General features: G+C 45.6%; 1 protein-coding gene across 1 annotated transcript in view; it reads left to right on the top strand.

The window, feature by feature from the left end:
- Positions 1-1,937: 1,937 nt before the first annotated feature.
- The window catches only part of DHTKD1 (dehydrogenase E1 and transketolase domain containing 1), a 72,896-nt gene continuing 48,665 nt past the window's right edge, over positions 1,938-26,168 (top strand). The window contains exons 1-2 of the mRNA XM_058282407.2: positions 1,938-2,162; positions 21,589-21,744. Of these exons, the coding sequence (XP_058138390.1) occupies positions 2,006-2,162; positions 21,589-21,744 (313 nt within the window). The 5' untranslated portion in view covers positions 1,938-2,005. The remainder of the gene's footprint in view (positions 2,163-21,588; positions 21,745-26,168) is intronic.

The raw sequence follows: 26,168 nt of genomic DNA, 5'->3' as shown, positions 1-26,168 counted from the left end.
ACAACTGGGGCAGGGGGAGAAGGCGAGAGAAATAAATAAATAAATCTTAAAAAAAGAAAAGGGCTGCTTTTACAATGGGAATTTATTAGTTTAAAATCTCAGTTTTGAGGCCGAAAAAAAATGTCCAAATCAGGGCTTTATGAGGCAATGTTGCTTCTCCCTGAAGACTGGCTGTGGGAGGTCCTGGATGCCTCTGTCACCTGGCAGTGCATGCGGAGGCACCTGCTGAGGCTCGCCCCCTCCTCCCAGCCTCCTTGCCCTCAGCCTCTGTATTCCACTGATTTCAGCTTCTGTCTTCTGGGGCTTTCTCCCTCAGCTTCTGGGAGTTTCTCCCTGAGCCCCCGTGTGTCTCTGTGGCTCCCTCTCTGTAATCATTCCATTTATAAAGGACTCCAGTAAGAGGATTAAGACCTATGCCGGGTCTCCCCTTATTGGAGTAATCTAATGGGACAGTCCCACCTCCAGTAGGCTCACCCCATAGGAATAGATCACTTGAAAAACTTAATTTTCGGGAAGCGGACTTTGCCCAGTGGTTAAAGGCGTCCGTCTACCACATGGGAGGTCTGCGGTTCAAACTCCAGGCCTCCTTGACCCGTGTGGAGGTGGACCGCGTGCAAGGAGTGCTGTGCCATGCAGGGGTGTCCCCGTGTAGGGGAGCCCCACGCACAAGGAGTGCGCCCTGTAAGGAGAGCCACCCAGCACAAAAGAAAGTTCAGCCTGCCTAAGACTGGCGCCACACACACGGAGAGCTGACACAGCAAGATGATGCAACAAAAAGAAACACAGATTCCCGTGCTGCTGACAACAGAAGTGACAAAGAAGACGATGTAGCAAATAGATACAGAGAACAGACAACCGGGGCGGGGTGGGGGTGGGGGTGGAGGGAAGATAAATAAACAAACAAACAATAACAACAACAAAAAAAACCACTTAATTTTCTGGGGTACAGCCTGTCTTCAAGTGCCACAATATCAATACCACCCCCAAGTGATTTACAGATATGAGGCAAGCCCAATCAAAGCTCTAACAGCCTTCTTCACAGTAGTGGAAAAGTTAATCATCAAATTCATATATATGCAAGGGCAAAGGATTGGGAATAGTCCAAACCATCTTGAAATAAGACCAGAGTTAGAGGATTTACACGTCCCCATTTTAAAATGTGTCACAAAGCTACGGTAATCAAATCAACCTGGTACTGGAGGGAGGGCAGACATAGAGGCCAGTGGAAGAGAACTGACAGTGCAGAAATAATTGCACACATCTCTGGCCAACTGATTTTTTTCTCTCTTTTTCTTTTTTAGGAGGTACCTGGAGACTGAACGCGGGACCTCATACATGCGAAGCAGGCGCTCAACCACTGAGCCACACCAGCTCCCCCCCACCTCATTTTTGCCAAGGGCGCCAAGTTCACTCAATAAGGGGAAAGAACAGCCTTTTCAGCAATGGGAAACCTGGGGTCCACGTGCAAAAGGACGTAAGTGCTGCCCCATTTCTTTTGATCCCTGGTCTATCCCTCTCTATTCCTCCTCCCCTGTTTTACTCTTTCTTCCTCAAGGTTTCGTCGGTTCCTTTTTGCGTCCTTGAGCCTCAGCCTCTTTCTGCACCTTGTCGCTAAGTCGTCTTCACCGTGTTTTTCTGTGCCATTTGGGGCTTTCAGGCGACGACGGCGAGGGCCCTTTGGCGGGAGAATGCAGGCTGTACCGAGACCACGTTTGGTGCCACGCAGTCAGCAAGGCTCCAGCTCGCATCTTCGCGCGGCCGCACGGCCACCCCCACCGCGCAGGAGTCCTGGGGCTTCCCCCCCGGCTCCGCCCCCCAGTTCCCCCCCCCCCCGCGCCGCGCCCCCTCGGGCCCCGCCCCAGCCCGCCGGGGGCCAATGGGTGCGGGGGCGTGCCGGGGCGGGCGCTCGCGCTTCCCCACGCCTGCCCGCAGCGACCCCCGCCTCTGCCCCGCACCGCCGGCCGCTCCGGGTTCCCCCGCCGCTCCCCGCGCCAGGGCCGCGGACATGGCCTCGGCCGCCGTGGCGGCGGCCCGGCGGGGCCTGGGCCGGGCGCCCCCGCTGCTGCCCCGGCGCGGCTACCGCACGGAGCGCGGCGTCTACGGCTACCGGCCCCGCAGGCCCGAGCGCGTGGAGCCCCGGGACCGCCCCGCGCGCCCCGCAGGTCGGCCGGGCTGGGGGCTTGGCGAGGGAGCGGCGGGAGAGGGGGCTGGAGGGTGCGGGCCGGGGCCCGGGGCGGAGGGCGCTGGGAGAGCAGGGGCGCGGGCGAGGGGCCTGGAGCGGGGTCTGGGGCCTGGGGGAGATGCGGTGGGGGGGACTCGGGGCCCGGCCTGCGGGGGCCGGGGGGCGGCTGGAGCCCGCAGCTCACCCGGGAGCGCGCGTGCCGGGGGAGGGGGGAGGCCGCCCCCCGCCCCGGGCTCCATGTTGAGGAGGGCGCTGCGGGGAGGGCGGAGGGACGGGCCGCTCGCGCGCCCGCTCTGCGCGCGGGGACCCTTGGGGGGCTCTCGGCTCGGGGTCCGCGCTGGGGCGCCGTCCCACCCGAGTGGAGGGGCTGCTTTCGGAAGCTGTGTCTCGTGTTCCTCGTTGGTCCGCGCTTCGCGGGAGCGGGAATGTGGGGAAAGAAGTTCCCAGCTGTGCAGCTGCTCCCGCGCCTGGGGCCGCCTGCAGGGCGCGCCGCGGCCGTCTCGGCCGGGAGGGGACCTTGGGTGTTTGCTGGCGCCTCCACTTGGGTCTCACCTGAACTTCAGACTTGAAAACGGCTCAATCTGAAACTGTGTGATTGGGAGAAATGGCCATCCGCTTCTGGAAACTCTTTTGAGTATTTGTTTTTTGCATCAAAGTTATTTTTCATCCTCACAGAGTAGAAAAATGAATGCAGGTTGATTATGAGAGGAAAACCTTTTGGCATCTGGGCATTCCAATTAATAGATTAACAAAATAGTCCAAGCCCTGACCTTTGAATCTTACATCACGCACCAGGAGCTCAGTATTTTGCTTTTCACTTTGGGGAGAATTGAGAATAAACTTGATTTTTCTCTCTCTCGAATATAACGGGGTTTCTTTAGGGAAGGCATTTTTTGCCAACTAAATTGTTAATCCCTTGAGGGTAAGACTTTGCAAATTAAATGTATAGAATTTTGTGTCGGTTGTTCTCACACCAGATACCTTGGGTGTTCTTCAGAATGCCAGTTCCCAGGCCACCGACTGAGCCGCGGCCCCATGGGCAGGTAGCCTGCTGTTCAGCATATGGCTGGTGACAGCATTACGTAATGTTTTGTCACACAGGCTCACGTTCACGAGCTTTGCGCTCTGCAGTGCCCGTGGCCTTGGCCTCCATTGCCTGACTGCTAAGCCCACGCCGTGCGTATTTTAGGTTCTTTCCGGCAGCAGCCCAGCTGGGCACCAGTTCTGTGCAGTGAGAGGCCTGGACTAACAGTGGCTTAATGAGGACCAGGCAAAGTCCGAGTCGGTGTGACCGCTCCGCTCTGCAAAGGCTCAGGGGTTCAAGCTTCTTTCACCTGGCCCCTTCACCGTCCCTTGGGTGTTGCTCACAGGTGACCCTGCGCGGACAGGGGAAGGAGAAGAGAGGGGAGGGAAAAGCACCCCTCCCTGAAGGGCATGACTTGGAAGCTTCCTATCGCTGCCACCAGCTTTGGCCAGACCTTGGTTACCTCCTCATACCTGTTGGAAGGTTGGGGAATGCATCTGTTCCGGGTGGCCACGTGTTCCACTACCTGTTGTTGTGAAAGAGAAGGGAGCACAGGCAGCTGGGAGTTAGAGTAGTCTCTGCTACAGATGTCTTACAAAAAACCTTTAATCGTTCCACCTCATATTTCAAATTTTGAGCACTCTTATTTTTCAAAACCTTGTTTTCTTTTTATTTTCATGCTAGGAACCCAATGAAGGGTTCATAAAGATTTTGCCTTATGTTCCCGTCAGCTCTACAGTTGACCAAATATTTAGCCTAAATTCTGGTCTGCTGCCAAGAAAACTTTAAGGCTTCTATTTTTTTTTTTTCTTTTTGAGCTACTGGGGCCAGGGGTTGAACCCAGGACCTTGAATGTGGGAGGCAGATGCTCAACCACTGAGCTACGTTGGCTCCCGTGAGTTGGTTTTGTTGTTTGTGTATTTGTTGTTTTTTGGTTTTGTTTTGTTTATAGGAGGTACCAGGAATCAAACCCTGGGACCTCGTATGTGGGAAGCAGGTGCTCAGTCACTTGAGCTGTATCCGCTCCCAATTTAAGACTTCTTAACCTAGGTTCATGGAATCCTATGAAAGGGTTTCAGAGGTTCTCTACACCTTACATAACTCTGCGTCTGGTTTTCTAGACAGAGGGCCTGTGGCTTTCATTAAATTTTCAACAGTGTCCATGACCTCCAAAAGGCAAAACTAGTAGCCCAGCTGGTATTACAGTTTATAGCCTACTTCTCTTCTACCTTAGTCCAATCGTTCTAAAACATTGGTTTCCTCAATCATTTTCTTACTCAGGCCTCCCAAGGCTCTCCTTTGCCTCCTGGAATAAATCCACATTCTTTAACTCGATATTCAAGGCTTTTGTGTTTCTTGGGCCATCCTGGCTGTTTTCCTGCCTTTCTCCAACTTAAATTCTCCCCTTTTTCCGGCCTGTGCCCAAAGCTCTTCTCCTTCATTCCTTGCTTTGCCACTTCTTATACATTCTCTGGGGCCCTATCCTCATCTTCAGTTAGTAGCTGTCCAGCCAGCTCCAGGCTGTGAACTCTCTTACCTCTTAGCATAGGAATCATTTGGACCCTGTTGAACATTGTCTAATGTGTGTGGTTTTGTATAGGGTTATCTTTTCACTTAGGTTGGAAGTTCCTGCTTCATAAAAAAAAAAAAAAATTTAAGTGCATAGAATTTTTATAGAATTTATTTAGTATACTTTTAATGTTTGTGGGGTCTGTAGTGATATCCTTTCATTCCTTATATTAATATTTATGTCTTCTTTTCTTTTTTCTGTTACTCTGGTGCAAGAAGTTTATCAATTATTTGATCTTTTACATTTCATAAAAACATCAAAACCTAGTAATTAATATAAATAAAGTTAATTAAGTCACAAACTATGTACTTTGGAGAGAAAATAAATAAATGGTTTGAAAGGCAAAAAAAAAAAAAAAAGACCTTGCCTTATAGTCCCCTCAGCTCTGCACTTAACCAAGTATTTCCTAAGGGATTTATTCCCACTAAGAAATGGAATTAAGGTTCCATATATGCAATTTATTTGTGACATTTGATGCATTTGAATTAAAAAAAAAATATTTATTTCTCTCCCCTTCCCCCTCAGTTGTCTGCTCTCTGTCCATTCGCTGTGTGTTCTTCTGTAACCGCTTTGTCCTTATCAGCGGCACCGGGAATCTGTGTTTCTTTTTGTTGCGTCATCTTGTTGTGTCAGCCCTCCGTGTGTGTGGTGCCATTCCTGTGCAGGCTGCATTTCCTTTCGCGCTGGGTGGCTCTCCTTACGGGGCACACTCTTTGCGCCTGGGGCTCCCCTACGCTGGGGACACCCCTGCGTGGCAGGGCACTCCTTGCGCGCATCAGCACTGCGCATGGGCCAGCTCCACACGGGTCAAGGAGGCCCGGGGTTTGAACTGCGGACCTCCCATGTGGTAGGCGAATGCCCTATCTACTGGGCCAAGTTCACTTCCCATCATTTGAATTTTGTACATAACAACCATAGCACAATGCATCAAGAAAGCAAGTACTTTACGTATTGGGCAATGCACCGTTATTATGTTTTAGAAAAAGTAATAACTCTTTTTATGCTGCTGAAGATGATGAAGACTCACGGAGTTTTTCCTTAAATCCTGTGAAAGTGTTGCTTATGGTTAGTTCCATTAGGACAGGAGGCTGATGAAGCCAAAGGTAATGGTTTGATTGGCGTTAGTCTTTTTCATGACCCCCGTCAGTTGTCCTAAAAGGTTTAGAGGAATGTTTGAGTTAGTGTGATAGGTCATGTAAATGACTTTTTGGTATTGGCAAGGTAAATCAAAGGGCCAGTGCTGTTGAAAGTGGACGCGTGGTGTCCTCCCACATCGAAGGTGACACAGCGAAATAGGAGGAGGCGTGGCCAGGGTTGTGGTCCCGCTCTACCCTCTGTACCCTTCAACAGCATTCTTTCATTCTTTCTTCATATGTTTATCTTGGCTAAAATCAGTTCCTACATAGGAGGACTACATGTCCCTCACGAAGGCTTCCCTTGTATCAAGGCTTTTTTTACAAGATACCAAATTTGGATCACAGTGATTTGGCTAGTTAAAATTTGATGAGTTTTCTTTGTCGTTAACTATTAGTTACAGCCTGTACTTTAACCTCTGTCAACCTCAGTTTCTTTTTTTTTTTTTTAAGGACCAGGGATTGAACCTGGGACCTTGTATGTATGAAACAGGTGCTCAACCACTGAGCTACACCTGCTCTGCCGAACCTCAGTTTCCAAGTAAACTAGAATTTATTAGCAATCTCAGTTTAAAATGGAGGTAGTTTTAGGAGAGGTGATTTATGGGCATGCATTTCATAAGGGAGGATTTGGGGCCTATTATAACAAAATTTAGAGAAATGGGAGCCACAGGAGTCCAAGTGGCATTTTGAGGTTTCTAGCTTGGGCACTGAGCTTTGATATTTGGAGTGAGGTCGTAGGGATGGTGCATATCAGAAATAATGGAAGCTTTTACTGCAGTCATGGCGAAAAAGTTTAAGGAAAATCTGATTATTTTAGAGATTTTAATTAGAGATTTTTCAAAATCTCGGTAATTTTGGAGCACAAGTGTAGACCGAAAAAAGTTAAGGATATTAGTTTTTGTACTCTTTTTTTTTTTTTTCTGTTTGACTTCTAGTTCTCACATCCATTTTGCTATAGTCTTTAAAATTCCTTTTTCAACTTTTGTTATAGTGTATTAGATCGAGCATGGATTTGAAGTCTGAACACACACAAGCTCAAATTCCAACTTTTTCATTACTAGACTTCGTTAACTTTTGCAAGTGACTTAATCTCTTTGGGCCTTAGTTTTCCCTTCTCTATATAAGGACGCCTACTTCACAGTTGTTGCAAGGATTAGGTAAGATGATATGTGTGGAAACATCCAGTGCGCAGCAAAAGTTAGTGCTTAATAAATGGTCACCATCTTTAATTATCAGTCTATCATCCTCTCCTAGCTATCTTAGCAATAATTTAAGAAAGGTTTAGAAAAAACTGAAAGGGCCAGAAAAAACTTTCTTTTTAAAATATGATTGTTTACAAAAAAGACGTGTGGCAAAATAAATTTTGTTTTTAAGCTAAATATGCATATTTGAGGTGGGGATAGGGGATTGATATAAAATAAATCAGTTACACGGCCTAGTTCTGAGTTTATTGCACAGAACAGTATTCTGGCACAAATTCATGTGACTTTTTAATTATCTTGGTAACATGTATAACAACATTTTCCATTTCAGCCACTTCCAAGTGTACAGTTCATTGGTATTGATCACATACACCATGTTGTATTACTGTTACCACCATTCATTAACAAAACTTTTCCATCACCCCAAACTGAAGCCCTGCACCCCGTAAGTAATAACTCCCCATCCTCTTCTTCTCGCCGCTGGTTACCTGTAATATACTTTCTGTCTCTATGGATTTGCTTGGTCTAGTTATTTCACGTTTAAGTGAAATCATACAATATCTGTCCTTTTGTATCTAGTTTGTTTTATTTAACCCAGTGTCTTCAAGGTTCGTCCATGTTGTAGCGTGCTTCAGAACTTCATTCTTTTTTCATTTGTCTTTTTTTTTTAAAGATTTATTTTTCAATTTATTTTTCTCCCCTTCCCTCCCCTGCCCCCAGTTGTCTTCTCTCTGTGTCTATTCGCTGTGTCTTCTGTGACCACTTGTATCCTTATCAGTGGCACCGGATATCTGCATTTCTTTTTGTTGCGTCATCTTGTTGTGTCAGCTCTCCGTGTGTGGGGTGCCATTCTTGGGCAGGCTGCACTTTCTTTTGTGCTGGGCAGCTCTCCTTATGGAGCGCACTGCTTGCGTGTGGGGCTCCCCTATGCGGGGGACACCCCTCTGTGGCACAGCACTCCTTGGACGCATCAGCACTGCGCATGGGCCAGCCCCACACGGGTCAAGGAGGCTCGGGGTTTGAACCGCGGACCTCCCATGTGGTAGGCGGACGCCCTATCCATTGGGCCAAGTCCTTTGGTTTTTAATGTGGCCCTAAATGAAGTTCCTGTGATGAAGTTGGAGGCAGCCATCTTATTTTAACAGTTTTAAAGTTCCCTTTCCCAGTAGGTTGGTGCAAAACTAATTGCGGTCTTGCATTGTTGAAATTTGCCATTTGATATTGGCATACATTCTTAAATAAATGTGGTTATTTTATACATCATTTTTTTTTGTTTTCATCATTATAAAGTACATTTCTCACTTTATGTTTTTTTTGCTAATGACTTATTACTTGCTGTTTATTTTATATTTATTTTGGACTATGGAAATATTAGACAAAAAGCAAATTTGATCAATTTTCTTATTTGAGTTCAAGATGGGTCGTGAAGCAGCGGAGACAACTCGCAACATCAACAATGAATTTGGGGGAAGTGGACTTGGCTCAACGGATAGAGCATCTGCTGACCACATGGGAGATCCACGGTTCAAACCCCGGGCCTCCTTTACCTGTGTGGAGCTGGCCCATGTACAGTGCTGATGCGCGGGTGTCCCTGGTGTAGGGGAGCCCCACACGCAGGGAGTGCGCTCTGTAAGGAGAGCCACCCAGCGCGAAAGAAAGTGCAGCCTGCCCAGGAGTGGCGCTGCACACATGGAGAGCTGATGCAGCAAGATGACGCAACAAAAAAAAAGAGACACAGATTCCCGGTGCTGCTGACAAGAATAGAAGCAGACACAGAAGAACACATAGCGAATGGACACAGAGAACAGACAACTGAGGCGGAGGGGGGGAGGAGGGGAGAGGAAAAAAAATCTTAAAAACAAAAAACAAAAAACAATGCATTTGGCCAGGAATATACATGCAGTGGTGGTTCAAGATGTTTTTCCAAAGGAGACGAGATCCTTGAAGATGAGGAGCATAGTGGCCGGCCATTGGAAGTTGACAAGAACCAATTGAGAGCAATCACTGAAGCTGATCCTCTTACAACTACAGGAGAAGTTGCCAAAGAACTCAACGCAGACCAGTGTATGGTCATTTGGCATTTGAAGCAAATTGGAAGGGTGAAAAAGCTCCATCAGTGGGTGCCTCAGGAGCTGACTGAACATCCAAAAAATTGTCATTTTGAAGTGTCGTCTTCTCTTATTCTGTGCAATAACAGTGAACCGTTTCCCCACCAGATTATGACGTGCCATGAAAAGTGAATTTTATTGGGCAACTGGCAATGTCCAGCTCAGTGGTTGGACCAAGAAGAAGCTCCAAAGCACTTAAAGCCAGACTTGCACCAAAAAAGGTCGTGGTCCCTCTTTGGTGGTCTGCTGCCAGTCTGATCCACTACAGCTTTCTGAATCCCGGTGAAACCATTACACCTGAGAAGTAGGCTCAGCAAATAGATGAGATGCACTGAAAACTGCAGTGCCTGCAGCCGGCACTGGTCAACAGAAGGAGCCCAGTTCTTCACAACACCTGACCGCACATTGCACAACCAATGCTTCAAAAATTGAATGAATTGGCCTACGAAGTTTGCCTCATCCGCCATAATCACCTGCCCTCTTGCCAACTAACTACCATGTCTTCAAGCATCTCAGCAACTTTTTGCAAGGAAAACACTTCCACAACCAGCAGGATGCAGAAAATGCTTTTCAAGAGTCCACCAAATCCTGAAGCACGGATTTTTACGCTACAAGAATAAACAAACTTATTTCTCATTGGCAAAAATGTGTTGATTGTAATGGTTCCTGTTTAGATTAATGAAGATGTGTTTGGGAAGCGGATTTGGCTCAACTGATAAGGCATCTGCTTACCACATGGGAGGTCCAGGGTTCAAACCCAGGGCCTCCTGACCCATGAGGTGAGCAGGCCCATGCACAGTGCTGATGTGTGTGAGGAATGCCGTGCCATGCAGGGGTGTCCCTTGCATAGGGGGCCCCACATGCAAGGAGTACACCCCATAAGGAGACCTGCCCTGCGTGAAAAAAAGTGCAGCCTGCCCAGGAGTGGCACTGCACACACAGAGAGCTGATACAGCAAGATGACGCAACAGAAAAGACAGATTCCTGGTGCCACTGACAAGAATACAAGTGACACAGAAGAACACACAGCGGTTGGACACAGAGAGCAGGCAACTGGGCAGGTGGGGGCAGGTGGGAAGGGGAGAGAAATAAAAAAGAAAAAAAAAATTGTGTTTGAGCCTAGTTATGATGATTTAAAATTCATGGTCCAAAACCACAGTTCCTTTTGCACCAACCTAATAGATACCACTTGCTTTAAATGTGTGCTGCCTTGAATGGAAATAGAAGTGTGGAGATGTCCAGATATTTTTTGGGAGGCTGTTTACAGCTAGGTGATGAAAAAGAACTGCCACTGACTTTCAGTTCAGGTAGTTACCTGTCAGTGTACACGAGGTTAGGATGAGCACTTTTCCTCCTGAAAACAAAACACTCTTCAGTGGTCCCCTCCCCATCATGTTTGCTTACAACAGGGAATAAAGTAATTGACATAGATATGTCGATCATAAATTTTATTACTCTTGTATTAGCTAAATTTCTTTTGGTCACAAGAAACAGAAACCAACTCTGGCCATCTTAAGCAAAGAGGGGACTTTAGGTGAAGTATGTAAGGGTAGCCCCTGGAATTGAAGGTTGTTTGAGCAGCCAAGGGAAAACAAATCAGGCTGCCTCGGGGGATATTGGCAGTAGGTGTGTAGATGTGTGTGGCCCCGTAGGTGCAGCCGTTAATGTGAGTCGGCTCCTGTGCCACCCATAACGTGTGCCAGGGGTCCCCAGGACCACCCTGCATTCCGAGATGCGCTAGAAGGACGCAGGGCCCTCAGCAGTTAACATGGCTAAGATTTATCCCAGCGTCGTCTAGGGGAATCCATGTGCAGATTCCTCCGCTCCTTTCCTTCCTGTGAGGGGTCACACACAACACACTCTTCTCAAGTGGTGAAAATGCAGCTGTATGTGGGAAACCCATTAGAGACTCAGCCCCCAAGGTTTTTCTTGGGGGCTGGTCACATAGGCACCCTCCGTCTGGCAAATACCAAAATGCCAGACTCCCAGAAGGAAAGCAGGTGTTCAGCCTAAAGCACGTCAATCCCACAGTCAAGCCAACCACCTTCAACCATCTGGTGTGGTCTAAATCATGTCCCCACAAAGACATGTCCTAAGCCCTGGTCCTGTGGATGTGAGCCCATTCGTAGGTAGGATCTTTGGAGATGTTATCAGTTAAGGTGAGGGCAAACTGAATCAAGGGTGGGCTTTACTCCAATATGACTGGACTCTTTGTAAACAGGAAGTTTGGACAGTCAGTAGGAGACAGGTGGGAGAGAGATGGTCGTGTGATAAAGGCAGAGATTGCATTTTTTAAAATTTATTTTATTTTCATTTTAAAAAATATTTCTTTCTCCACGCCCACCCCCATGCCCCATTGTTTGTGCTTGCCCTCTGCCATCTGTGTTTGTTCATTGTATGCTTGTCTTCTTTTTAGGAGGCACCGGGAACCAGAGCCGGGACCTCCCATGTGGGAGGGAGGCACCTAATCATTTGAGCCTCTGCTCCCTACTTATTGTGTCTCTCCTTGTGTTTCCTTGTGTCTCTTTGTTGCATCAACTTGTGTCAGTTCGCTGCATCAGCCTGTCTTGCTTGTCTTTAGGGGGTACCAGGAACTGAACCCAGGACCTCTGATGTGGTAGGTGGGCACCCAACTGTTTGAACCACATCCACCTCCCAGAGTTTGAGTTTTGGACTGTCTGCAAGTCACATGAACCCTGCAGATTTGAAAGCAAGGCCCTTCCGGTACCTTGAATTTGGACAACTAGCCTCTGAAACTGTAAGAGTATAAATTCTTGTTGTTTATGCCAACTAGCCTGGGTTTTTTTGTTATAGCAGCCCTGGCAAACTAATACATACCTTATCAGTTAGAGAACAGTGGAAACCCTCCTGAAACATAAGTTCCAAAATGCCAGCCAAGGGCCAATCTTTTTCAGCAGGGCTTTCTAATTTTCTTCAAATTTTTTGATTAATGTTGCTCTTAACTCTCCTGCACAACATGTTCCTCAATCTGAAGTCTCAAATTCTGGAAAGGTCAAATCTGGCTGCCATCCTGACTCGGGTGTCTTTGGTATCTCTTAACTGTGGTGGGAGGTAGAATCAAGTAGTATAGATGCTGTCACTGAAGACCCACTCTTGGTATGGAGGGGACAGTACTAAGAAAAGAATTCAGAGTGAGCAAGAAGAATCTACTCCAGCTCTGTACTCTTATGCTTGAGGGCTCTGGAAAACTCATAATGAGGGTTGTGTCAATTTTTTTGCAGTGTGCTGAATCTCAGGACATCATTCATTTAAATTAAGAGCCAGTATTTCTTGAGCGTCAACTTTGTGCCATTCTCCTGAGCTGGAAGCTAGCCTCCAATATTTTCTATTTTATTTTGAAGAGGAACATGCACATGTACATGTGTTATCATTTTCCCTGCTCCTCTGGCTTTGTTAGGGACTGAAACTATCACATTCAATTTGAATATAATTAGAATATAATATATGCTATAATACTATATAAAACTATGTAGTATGGATTCCTCATTCTCTTACAGTCATCCTTTGATTTCTGTGGTGATGGGAACTTTTAGAGTAAGAAAATATGGATTCTTTTGCTGCGATCTTAACCTTTTAAAGATTTTAGTTTCATTATTTGCTGCAAAAGTACTGCAGCAGATATGCTTTTATACAAAGCTTCTGAAACTGGAACTTGGTCAATTAATTTTAAAAAAAGTCATTTAAGGCAAGGAATATACAGAAAGATGCCTTAAGAATTTTATTTTGACTTAAATAGATATTTATTTTGTCTGTGAAGAGAACTAATTAAAGCAGTCTGTGTGCAGAATCTCTTGAGATTTTTTACGATTTCTCCTCTGATATTTTACTTTTTCCCCCACAGCAGCAGGCTGAGGAACAAATATGACTGATTCTTGCAGGCATGTAGTCACCTGGTGAGGGCAGCCATGCCAGATACGATGGAGAGCAGCCCACTCATCAAAACCTGTCTGCCTGTGTCAAGAGCGCAGGGGCAGCACATCCGCTAACTGGCCGCAGTTAAGAGAGCTCTGCTATGTTCACTGTGGAAACCTTAGAAAATACAGTAAGCCAAAAAGAAACCCAAATCAGGAATTTCCATATGCAGGAATAATCACTGTCAAGTGTGTGGTCTATTTCCTTTATGTGTGTGTGTGTGAGCAACACACACATAGTAGTTTCTTTGGCTGCTGAAGCAAACACCATGAAGTGATTTGGGTTAAACAATAGGAATTTATTTGCTCACAAGTTTGAGGTTAGGAGAAAGGTCAAAATCAAGGCAGTGCTTTCTCCCTGAAGGTCGTGGCATTCTGGGGCTGGCTGCTGGAGATCCTTGGTCCTTGCTTTCTCAAGTGTCAAGGCATGTGGCATCTCCTGGTCTCTCCTTCTCTTCTGGATTCTGGTGATGTCCATCTTCTGGCTGTTCCCTCTGTGGCTTTCTCTCTCTCTCTCTGTCTGAATTTCTTTTTGCTTATAAAGGACTCCAGTAATAGGACTAAGGTCCATGCTGATTGAGGTGGGCCACACCTTACCTGAAGTAACCTCATCAGAAGGTCCTACTTCCAATGGGCTCACACCCACAGGAAGGGATTAGGTTCAAGAACAATTTTTTCTGGGGTATATACAGCTTCAAACCACCACCATATATATATATATATATATATATATATATATATATATATATATAGTATAAAAAGTATGAAATATATACATGTATAGATTGGTACTATATAGTTTTATGTAGTATTATAGTATATAGTATTAAGTAGTATTAATATGTTCTAATGATGGTCTAATATATTCTAAATCTCTCCATACACACATACACACACACATTTTAGCAAAAAGCAGACTTAGGCTCTATATCCTGCGTTACAGTCTGTCATCATCTGAATCAGTGGGAACTTTTTCATTAGGGCTCTTCTACGGCATTATTTTGTAACAGCTGTTGACTAAGGGCACAGTTAACAATGATAGCATGCCCCTTAGCGGACTGGGGTTTATGAGGCATTAGAGGAGTAATTATATGGAAGTGATAATGAGCGAGGAGGAATCGATTCCACCCTCGTGAGCACATCCACCCTCAAAGTTTGGGAACTGGGTGACTGCGTTGCTTCACCTTCTGCTGGTGTCCTCAGGGGAGAGCCAGATTCCAGTCCAGGCTGGGCGTGGAAGGCTTGTTCGGGGAAGAGGCTGACAATGTGGGGAAGTTGGTTAATTATGAAGGAGAGTTCTTGAGGTCACCATGGAAGGATCTGGGGTGGGGTGGGGGAGAGAGAAGGAATACGAGTCTGTCCAATGGAAGGAACCCTAGCAATGAAATGAGGGTCTGAGAAAAAAAAAGATAGCCAGAAAGGATGGTTATTAAGCTCGGAAGTGGGAGAGGAACTGTCTTCTCTCTGGCTCTGCAGAATAGCATGTGCCACAAGTTTGTTGGGGTGAGGAGCATCCTTTTGTGCCAGCCCCCATATCAGTATCCTGGTGTGTCCTGGTGTGTCACTAAAAGCCTGGTTAGAAAGAGGAGTAGTGATCTCTAGGGGCTGACATGGGCTTACTAAGAAACTCTGTTAGGGCTACTGGATTTCTGTAAGAATGGTGATGGGTCTGTATGTTTATTGTATTTATCTCACTGAAGATATGGCTTTACAGACAATGAATGAAGTAGGCATGGAGATCACCCAGAGAGAAAATAGAGTTAGAAGAAGCTCCTGGGCAAACCTGAAGGACACCAGTTATCTTTAGTTTTTTCACTATGACAAACACCACACAGCGGGCCAGCTTAAACAACAGGAATGTATTGGCTCGTGGTTTTGAGGCTAGAAGATGACCAAAATCAAGATATCAGCAAGGCTTACTTTCCCCCAGAGTCTAAGTTCTGGTGATAGCTGTCAGCAATCCTTGGGGTTCCTTGGCTTCATGTTGGTGAGATCATGCAATATTGTCCTTTTGTGCCTGGCTTATTTCACTCAACATGATGTCCTCAAGGCCCATCCATGTGGTCATGTGTATCCCAACTTCATTTCTTCTTACAGCTAAATAGTATTCCATCACATATATATATATATATATATATATATATATATATATATATATCACATTTTGTTTGATGTTGGTTGATGGACACTTGGGTTGTTTCCATCTTTTGGCAATTGTGAATATGCCGCTGTGAACATCAGTATGCAAATGTCTGTTTGTGTCCTTACTTTAAGTTCTTTTGAATATATTCCTAGTAGTGGGATTGCTGGATCATATAGTAGATCAATATTTAGCCTCCTGAGGAATTGCCAAACTGTCTTCCACAGAGGCTGCACAGGATGTGATTTTAGGAGAAAATGGTCAGCAAGGGACAATGCGCTACACCTGGTCATCTAGGCTCTATACACAAATATGAAGGTTTCCTGCTTAAACAGGGCCTGAAAGCTTGAAGAAGTTTCAGAGTACAACCCTTCAGGCATAAGGGTTGATGACAAACCTTCAGGCATAAATCAGTTTATTTAGGAAATTGTTTGATTAGTTTATTTGACATATTGTGGATCTATCTTAGTTTGCCATGGCTGCTGTAACAAATAACACACAATGGGCTGGCAAAAACAATAAGAATTTATTGGCTTATGGTTTCCTTCCCACAGACTGTAGCATTCTGGTGCTGTCTTGCCACATTCTTAAGGTTCCTTGGCTTGCATCTCTGCCTTCTGTCACATGGCGATGTCCTCGGTCTCCTCCTGTGGCTGTCTCTGACTTCTGCGTCTGAGCTTCCTCTCTTACAAGGTCTTCAGTAAGAGAGATGAAGGGCCACCTTGTTCAGTTGGGCCATCTCTAAATAGCATCTTAGAAGATCCTCTTCATAAATGGATCCACACCTTAACTGATAACACAACTTCAGAGAGTCCTATTTGAAAATGGATTCACACCCACAGGAACTTGGATAAAGATGAAGATCATGTCTTGTTGGTGCAAACACAACTTTTCAAATTCAGCACCTCTGTTCTTAGGAAGCCTACAACAGGTAAAGATGTACAATTAGGCAGTACCCCAACAGAAACCCAAGCGCGCACGAGGCTCTGAAATCACTTCACATAACTCTTGTTCATAGAATGGTCATCTAGTTTTTTTTTAGAATTTATTTTATTTATTTCTTCCCCTACCTCGTTGCTTGCACTCACTGTTTGTTGTCTGTTCATCTTCTTTTTAGGCGGCACCAGGAACTGAACCTGGGACCTCCCATGTGGGAGGGAGGCACCCAATCACTTGAGCCATCTCTGCCCCCATGTTTTAAAATGTGCTCCCAGTTTTCTTTGGGTTCTGAAAATAAAAACACAAATTTAAAAAATTTTCAGAAAATGTGTGCCCTTGTTAACAGATCTTCAGGGTTTGTGGTCAATTTGTGTAAGGCTACCTGGAGGGGCTGAAGCTTGGTTGATGATGGGTGTTTTAGTTTGCCATAGGGCTGCTGATGCAAAGTACCAGAAGTCTATTGGCTTTTATAAAGGGTATTTAGTTGGGGTAAATACTTATAGTTCCAAGGTCATGAGAAGCTCGACTCTAGGTACCACAAGAGGTGCTTTCTCACCAAAGTCAGCTGCCAGGTGTTGAAGCAAGATGGCAGGCCATCTCTGACTGGTCTCTCCTTCCCCTCTGGGCTTCCTCTCTCAGGCTCAGCTGCTCTGCTCTCTTCCCGATTTCAGCTGCAAGCTGGCATAGGGCTTTTTTCTTCATGGGCTTCCTAGATCAGTTTTGGGCTGTTCCGCTCTCTTACCAGGTTCAGCTGTAAGCTGTCAGGCATGTAGCAGGGCTTCATGCTTAAGCAGTCCTCTCCCTCATGTTGCAGAATAAAAATATGCCTACTCCCTTTTTCCTCTGCCTGTCAGTGTGAGTCTGTTTCTATCAGACCCAGCAAGGGGGTGGAGACTCAGCCTGAGTCATGCCTGACTAATCCAATCAGAAGCCTTAAATCAATCCTATCAAATAATGAATGTAATGCGGTCAGAAGGTATCCAGAGGAATAGATTAGTTTACAAACTTAATTCTTCTCTTTTTGGGATTTATAAAATAATCTCAAACAGTGACAGTTGGCCTGAAGGGTTTTTTGGGCTTCTCAAGGAAAAGGGAAGAATATTAACTTTTGGGTCTATAAAATAGGCTAAGAATTGAGTTCATTGGAAGATGAAGTCTTCCTTCTAGGAGAGGCTAAGCATTCACCCATCGAGGGCTTTATAAGGGGGATATGCTTGTATTGCGTGAATGGCAAGATAATGGATAAGGTCGTTTTCTAGTCCTTGGTTTTATGGGTTTATGAAGTAACTATGTACCTGGGTTTTTTAAGAAACAAGGAAAAGTAAATTTGATTTATTTTATTTTTAATGCATTATAAACTTTATTTTTAGAGAAGGTTTAGGTGACAGAAAAGTTACATCAAAAGTACAGGGGAGGGAAGCAGATGTGGCTCAAGCGATTGGGCTTCCATCTACCATACGGCGGGTCCTGGTTCAATTTCGGAGGCCTCCTGGTGAAAAGCAAGCTGGCCCACGTGGCATGGAGAGCTGGCTGGCCCATGTGGTGTGGAGAGCTGGCGCAACAAGATGACGCAACAAAAAGAGACACAGGAGAGACAGTGAGAGACAGAACAAACCAGGGAGCTGAGGTGGCTGAGGCGATTGAGTAGCCCTCTCCCATGTCAGAAGGTCCCAGGATTTGTTCCTGGTGCCTCCACAGGCGGACACAGAGAGCAAACAGCAAGCACAGGTGACGAAGGGGAGTGGGAGGAAAGAAAGGAAGGGAGGGAGGGAGTGAGGAAGGAAGGAGTGAAAGAAAGAAAAAGAAAGGAAAGAAAGAATAGGAGAGGGGAACGGATGTAGCTCAAGCAGTTGAGTGCCTGCTTCCCACATGAGAGTTCCCTTGCCTCCTAAAAAAACAAAAACAAACAAGCAGAACAAATGAAAAACAAACTCAACGGGAGCAAATGTGGCTTAGTGGTTGAGCAATAGCTTCCCACATACAAGGTCCCGGGTTCAATACCCATCTCTGGTACCTCAAAATAAAAACTATAGGGTTGGGGAGCAACCCCTCAAGTGGTTGGGCACCTGCTTCCCATGGTCAAGGTCCTGGGTTCAATGCCCCGTATCTCCTAAAAAAAAAAAAGTACAGGATTCCCACCCCTTCGCGCAGGGGCCCAGATCCCGGCTGGCCCGTGGGCTGGGGTTGCTGGCCTTCCACCCCTGGATCACCTCGGCCTCCCGAGTTTCCTTCTGGAGCTGGCGGGTTCCAGGTACCAGCGTTATTTGGTCACCCACTGCTGAGCTACCTGGAGCATCCCATTCTCACTGTGCAAGGATTTATGTCCTTCGGCCAGTACGTTTGCTCAGTCCCAGGATCTGTGGAAGCCGAGGGAGCCGTGAGCGCTGTGGCTTGGGGCCTCTCCCTGTCCATCTGTGCAGTGAGGATCGTGACTTCTCTAATGACCACTGGTGACCCTCCAGCCCTTGGCCATTTTGTGATCAGGCATATGGGTAACAGCCGCAGTACTTTACTACTGAAGAAGACAATCGCGAAGTCTGAATGGGGGAAGCTCTGCCTCCACCGCACAAAGTGGGCTTTCAGTAGCTGAAACAACGGGGAGAGGAGCCCTTTGCTGAATGAACGTCTTTTACAAATGTAGGCCATCGTTTCAGAACCTCTGAAGCTGAAGGTCTCTTAGACTGGCAAGAACTGCTTGAATACTTGAACTGTAATAAATGACTGGGGCTCACTTCCTGCACGGTTCAGTTGTAGCATAGCTGTAACAGGCTGGCCTCCATATACCTCCTTAGGCTATAGCAGGGACACCAAAGCAGGCATAAATGTAATTGGCTTGAGTTCCTCTACCAAAATAGTCCAGGTTCACACCGTGCCCTCAGACTCTAATTCCTCAAAAAAGGTACTGTTACCTGTCACCTGTCCTCAGGATGACACAATTTCAGCAGACTTTGATTCAAGCATAGTGCTGCCATTTTTAAAAGGGCCACACCACGCAATTACCATCATTGAAATTTGGTAAAAAATACAGCTGACCTCATCCAGGTTACATCTTTTAAAAATATGCGCAGTAGAAGATATAGCTGGATTCTGCCCAATCCTTATGCATTATAGCATCTTACTCTAAACATGCTACACTCTATTTTATTCTAAAACTCTGTAAACCCTAAAATTTAAAAATGAATCTTCCTCTTATAATTGAAATAAGAAAAAAGATAATTCTGTTATAATCAGTAAATAAATGATCTTTGTTATAAATGTTTCCTGTATAAAATAAACTTTCATATTTTTAACTCTACTGAGTTCAGATCTTAAAACTGTTGGGTTGTTTTAATGTAATTAATCTTAAATTATATAAGGTGCAGTTTTTAAATTTTTAAAAATATTTTTTAAAAATTAATTTTTCTCCCTTTCCCCACTGTCCCTGTTGTCTGCTCTCTGTGTCCATTTGCTGTGTGTTCTGCTGCATCCGCTTGCATTATCCAGTGACACTGGGAAACTGCGTCTCTTTTTTGTTGTGTCATCTTGCTGTGTCACTTCTCTGTGTGTGCAGTGCTACTCCTGGGCGGGCTGCACTTTTTTCACACGGGGCGGCGCTCCTTGCGGGGCACACTGATTGCGTGTGGGGCACCCCTACGCAGGGACACCCCCGTGTGGCATGGTACTCCTTGCGCGGCAGCTGTGCATGGGCCAGCTCCACACAGGTCAGGAGGCCCTGGGTATTGAACCCTGGACCCTCCATATGGTAGGGGATGCTCTTATCAGTTGAGCCACATCCTCTTCCCATAAGGTGCAGTTTTAAAATATAAACTGTGTAATATTGACCAAGTAGGTTTTTATACCACATTACCCTAATGAAAATCTCATTATTAGGACAAAAATGTAATATACTTTCATAAAAAATCTTCATGATCAAAAAAATATATATATATAAACCATGGTTTTCATTTTAGAACTACTGTTGGGGACCAGCAGGAAGAGAAACACAGTATCTAAAAATAAATCATTCATTCTGGAGTTGTTTAAACTATAATTGTCATTTTTAAAAAGCCAAGTAAATCTTTTCTCATAGGTAGTTTATAATCTGACCATAGGTATAAATACAAATAATGTGACTTTGCTTTTATGTTTATAAACACTTTATTTAGTATAAGGGATTCCCATTTTACCCCCTGCCATATACATTTTCTCCTATGATTCACATCTTATGTTAGTGTGGTACATTGTTAAAATTAATGAACCAAACTGAAGCACTAATCAAGGTCTATAGCTGATGGTTTACACTTTGCACTGTACAGTTTTATAGGCTTTTGCAATGTATAATGGCCTGTATCCATCATTGCAGTATCATACAATTCCAATGCCCTAAAAATACCCTATTCACCCATTCTCCGCCCCCCCACCTCTGGTGAACACTATATATTTCTTATCATTTTTAAAGATTTATTTTATTTATTTATCCCCCCCGCCCCCCATTGTTTGCACCCCATTGTCTCCTCTCTGTGTCTGTTCGTCATGTGCACGTCTTCTTTTTAGGAGGCACCGGGAACCAAACCCGGGACCTCTCATGTAGTAGGTGGACACCCAACTGCTTGAGCCACATCTGCTTCCCCACTGCCTTTATAATGCCGCAAGTTCTTTCATTACCACATGATAATACCTACAACAACAAGTCTACATCAGTCCATGGTTCCCCCTCCCTTTGCTATGTTTGTTCATGCCTCAATCTAGAGGAGCCGAGGACCATGTCTGCCCCAACTACCTTGGATGGGGCCGGTGGAAGGAGCCGTTCTGCTGCCTTCACGGACTCTCCCTGTTGTTTGGGGACGGGGCTTGTCCACCACCACCATTTTATTAAGTTGTCCTTGGCAAGTCTGAAGAACTGGAGAGTAGGTTTTGGCTAGAACTCTAACGGGATTCAGGGCTCAACTGGAAGTAAACTTGATTTTCTTTTTTAGGTAAGATATAAGATATAAAATTATTTCAAATAACCAGGGAATAAGAGAGGGCTGTACTTACTCATAATCAGTGATTTTCAATTTAAGGTATTCCTTTTTCTAACACTTATCCATGTGCACAGCTGTTTAATTTTTTTTTTTTTTTTACAAATGTACGCTCATAATCCTATTTAGTTTTAAATAAAAAAAAAAATCAGTGACTTTAGCTATCATGAGATGAACTTAAGGATATAAGTGTGTACCTGGATTCTGATCATCTTTAATCCTGAAAACCACTGGCCGATGTGCTGGGTGGGCGCGAAGTGTTGAAACAGCTCAGGCTGCAAAGCCTTTGAAAAGCTGTCTGCAGCCCCTGGGTGTCTTCTAACCTGTGTGTGTGGTTTTCTCTCCCCTGAATTAGTGGACCATGGTCTTGCCAGGTTGGTGACTGTCTACTGCGAACACGGTCACAAGGCTGCCAAAATCAACCCCCTCTTCGCTGGACAAGCCCTGCTGGAGGATGTGCCAGAAATCCAGGCTGTTGTGCAGACCCTTCGGGGACCTTTCAACACCACAGGTGACGCTTGTTAACGGCCGTGGGGAGCGGGGGGTCGGAGGGGGAGAAGGTGTGCGCCCCCGGGGGCTGAGGCTTTTGGGGTGGCGGGCACCCCAGGGAGTACGTTTCCGGGGCCTGCTTCCGCTGCTCCTGGGGTATGCAGACACTGGACGTGTATTATGCACGTTCACTCAACCACCCCCAAAAGGAGCTCTCGTCTTCTTTATTTTGCAAATGGGGAAGCAAAGATGCCATGAATGTAAGCAACTTTGTGCTAGAAACAGGCAGACGTGGGGTGGCAACCCAGGCCTAACGGCTTTCCAAGCCTGCACTCTCTCTCGTGACTTTCTACTTTTCCCAGCTGCGGAACTTCAAGAAGAGTTGGGCTTGGATCCCCAGTCCTGATCTTGGGGTCCTGCCTCATGTCATTTTTTTTTTAAGATTTATTTTATTCACTTATCCCCCTGCCCCGCCACTTGCACTCTCTGTCTGCTCTCTGTGTCTGCTTGTCTTCTTGTCTTTTCTGTAGGAAACACCGGGAACTGATCCTGGGACCTTCCGACGTGGGGGAGAGGTGCTCAATCTCTTGTGCTACCTCAGCTTCCTGGTGTGTTGTGTCTCTCGTTGTCTTTCCTCTGTGTCTCTTTTTTATTGCGTCAGCTCACTGCGTGGGCCAGCTCGCCTTCACCAGGAGGCCCTAGGAACCGAACGCGGGACCCCCCCGTATGGTAGATGGGAGCCCAGTCGCTTGAGCCACATCTGCTTCCCTCATTTTTCTAAGTTAAGCTTGGAGATTTGGAATTCTGCTGATAGTTATCAGTTAGTGATGTCCTGGTTCTCTGTTGCAGACAGAAACTGACTGGCTTCAAGAACCATAGCAGTCAGTGTGTTACTCCCTGCAGTTCTGCAGGTGCACTTGGCTCAGCTGGTGGCCCTCTGTCGGGTCCCTCCCGTGGCCCCTCACCAGCGCGCCTGGGTCCTGGACTGGAAGACACAAGCAGCTTGGGCTGGAACTCGGCTCTTGGCACATCTTCCTAACTCTGTGTGTTCTCTCCGTGTGGTCTCTCCAGCATGACAGGGCTCCAAAGGAGGGTGTCCCTAGGGGGAGAGCTGGGCAGAAACTGTATACAGCTCTCCTTGGGAGTCCCGTCATGTCACTCCTACCAAACCCCACTAGTCAGAGCAGCACAAAGGCCACCTGGGTTCAAGGGCAGGGGATTTGGAAACCGCTCCTGGTGAGGGAGTGGCCAAGGTTCTGGAAGAACGTGTGGGGTGGGAAATACAGTGGAGGCCGTTTTTGGAATATTCAATCTGGAAAAAGAAAACAGTGCCAAAATTAGAATGTATGTGAAGATATAATTTATAAAATGCTCTGTGTTGAGTATGAGTTGTTTACATATGTCTTCTTGTCAAAAGCAATTGAATGCACAGTTTGAAGTTTCTATATATTGACTTAATGCCAGAAGACAACTGGAAATAAGGTGTTTTGTTTTTTTGTGTGTGTATGCTGTTGCCTCAGTTACTGCCCAAAATATTACATCTCTGATCTTTTCACCTGATTCTCCTTCACTTCATCTTCCCACCACTGTCATCTCTACTGAACGCCATTCCCTTGCAACCCCCTCCTAGTCTCAGTTTATTCAGGTAACTTCCATCAGTGTTTGTCTTACCTATAATCTGACTTCTTCCTATAGTTCCCTGTTCCTTGAAGCTCTCATGTGGAAGCTTACCAGTTTTCTCTCTCTAATGAATTTCAAATATTCAGGGAGGAGGATGTGGGAAGCCCGGTGTGGCTACTTCTTTTCACCCTCTGGGAGAGATTTCTCCTCTTGTGTAACTCGTGCTATATGGCTCTACCATCTTCCAGCCTTGCTGGAGTCAACTGCTGGCCTCCAGGTCATTCTCCATGGACAACTTTGGTGTCTGGCTCACAACCTTCCTCTCTAGGACAACCTCTGCCATTACCTAGGAGATTTGACTATCCATGTCAACCACCCATTAGCAGCATAGTCTACCATTTTGGGCTTTCTTTAGTCCAAGACCATCACCTACGCTGCACTCTATCTGCTCTGCCTCGGAAGTCTTAATTCCAGGATCCATCCATCCATCCTTCCAGCTGTTTTACTCTACCACATCCGCTACCATGGAGCTTTGAGCTCAGTCTGACCTCGGGCTCTTTAGTCTTGCCATTTTTTTCCCAGTTAATTCCTTTCTGGCTTCACCTCCCTTGCTTCCCAATGTTAGCCCCTCTTGTTTCAACCAATTTCATTACCACCCTCAACTTTTTTGCCTTCTTCTGCCACACTTGTGCTACAAAATCCCGACTAAATTTCAGTATAATCATATGACTTTTTTGGGGGTTCTGCTGAATTTAGCAGGTCAGAATCACGCAATCATGGTTCCACTTCAGATCCATAATTTTATTCTATCCTTTTATCTTTATACCATCCAGCAATCTTTGACTCATCCTTGATTGTCTCCCTTTAAGATATATTTTTAAATAATTCCTATTCCTTCCACCCTCACCCTCAACAGATGGCTTACCCTCCTACTTCACTGAGAAAGTTAGATGGGAACTGCTTTCGCTCCCTCGCCTTCAAACTTTCTAATTCTAAACCCAACCCTAACTCTCCCACCGTCCTTGAGGAAGAGGTGTCTCTTAGTTCTCTTCTGGATATTCTCTCTAGCTACCTATGGATATCACTCCCTTCTCCTCTCAGATTTCATTCCATGGATTACTTCCTTTCTTTCCAAATCTTCAATTTATTCTTCTCCATGGGCTCCTTCCTTTCAGCATAAAAATAAGTTAAGGTTCTACTTTTTGTTTTGTTTTGTTTTCAGGCACTGAGGGCTGGGGATTGAACCTGATACCTCGTATGTGGGAAGCTGACACTCAACCACTGAGCCACATCAGCTCCCCTGAGTTGGTTTTCTCATTTTTTTTTTCCTGGTTTTGTTTTCAGGAGGCACTGGAGACCAAATCTGGGACCTCCCATGTGGGAAGCAGGCGCTCAACTGCTTGAGACACATCACTTCCCCTTCTCCTTTTAAAATCCTTCCTCCATCTTTCTCCCTTTATGTTTTAGTTTGGTAAAAGCTTTTGGGAGAAATAGAACAGAAATGGGTTGGCTTTTACAGTGGGAATTTGTGAGGTTAAGAGCTTCAGTTCTGAGGCCATGGAAGGCATCATCAGGACTCTTCCCCGGGCTGCAGCTGTGGCCCGTGTGGCATATGGCAGGCACCAGGGCAGCACCTGCTCCTCTTGCCCCTCTGCTCCAGTTCTGCTAGTTCTGCTTCGGGCCGCTCTGTCTGCGGCTTTTCTCTCTCCTGTTTTCATTGGTTTTAACTTCTAGAGGCTTCTCTCTGTCTCTGTGGCTTTTTTCTGTGTCTGTGACTGTTATTCCTTTGTTTATAAAGGACTTCAGTAAGAGGATTAAGTCCCTCCCTGGATCACACGATCTAATCAAAGGCCTTTAGCTGAAGTGATTTAATCAGAAGGTCCTACTTACAACAGGTTTACATGCACAGGAATGGATTAGCTTTAAGAACAGGATTTTCTAGGGTCCATGAAAGCTTCAAATTGCCATACCTTCTTTTAAACTACTCTTATATCTTCCCTTTTTTTCCCAGCCAAGTTTCTCAAATAGCCTTTGATAATTGTTCCTACTTCCTTACCTCAAATTTCCAATTCTACTCACTTCAATCTGCCCTTTGCCTCCACTGTTCCACTGAAATTGCTTTTGCAAACTTCTCCAATGTCCACTTAACTGTCAAGTCCAATCAAACTATAAGAATATACTAAATCCCATTGCTAACTATACTTACTGATTTTTTTTTCATTTTCTTTTTAAATTGCCTGTATGCCCTGCTGTCTTATTGAATTAGGTGATTTGGACTAGTCCAAGTTCATCTTCATCAAGTACAGTTTCCTTTGATCTCTTAGCACTCTTTACTGCCCCCCCCCAGCCCCCTCCCCCCAAGACACATACTACATAATCCCCAGTTGCTTTAGAGAGGAGTTTGGACATTCTTTTGGATTCTATAACACTAATCTTTCCATCTACCTCCTGCCTTTTATTTTTTATTTTTTAAAGATTTTTACCCCCCCCTCCATTATTTGTGGTCGCTGTCTGCTTTCTGTGTCCATTTGCTGTGTGCTCTTTGTGTATGTTTGTCTTCTCTTTAGGAGGTGTTGGGTACTGAACCTAGGACCTCACGTGGGAGAGTGGCTCCCCATTTTTTTATCTTCTAATGGTGTTTCCACTTTGTGTATCCTTGTTGTGTCATCTTGTCACACCAACGTGCTGCTTGAGCTTCTTCTCCAGGAGGCACTCGGAACCTCCCATTTGGTAGGCGGGAGCTCAGTTCCTTGAACCACATCTGCTTCCCCTTCCTGCCTCCTTTTAGACTTTCCTTTTCATCTCTTTGTGGGTCCCTTTCCTCTA

This window comes from Dasypus novemcinctus, chromosome 20 (assembly GCF_030445035.2).
Source record: "Dasypus novemcinctus isolate mDasNov1 chromosome 20, mDasNov1.1.hap2, whole genome shotgun sequence".
NCBI classification, from domain to species: domain Eukaryota; kingdom Metazoa; phylum Chordata; class Mammalia; order Cingulata; family Dasypodidae; genus Dasypus; species Dasypus novemcinctus.
This window is presented reverse-complemented; position numbering and strand designations above follow the sequence as displayed.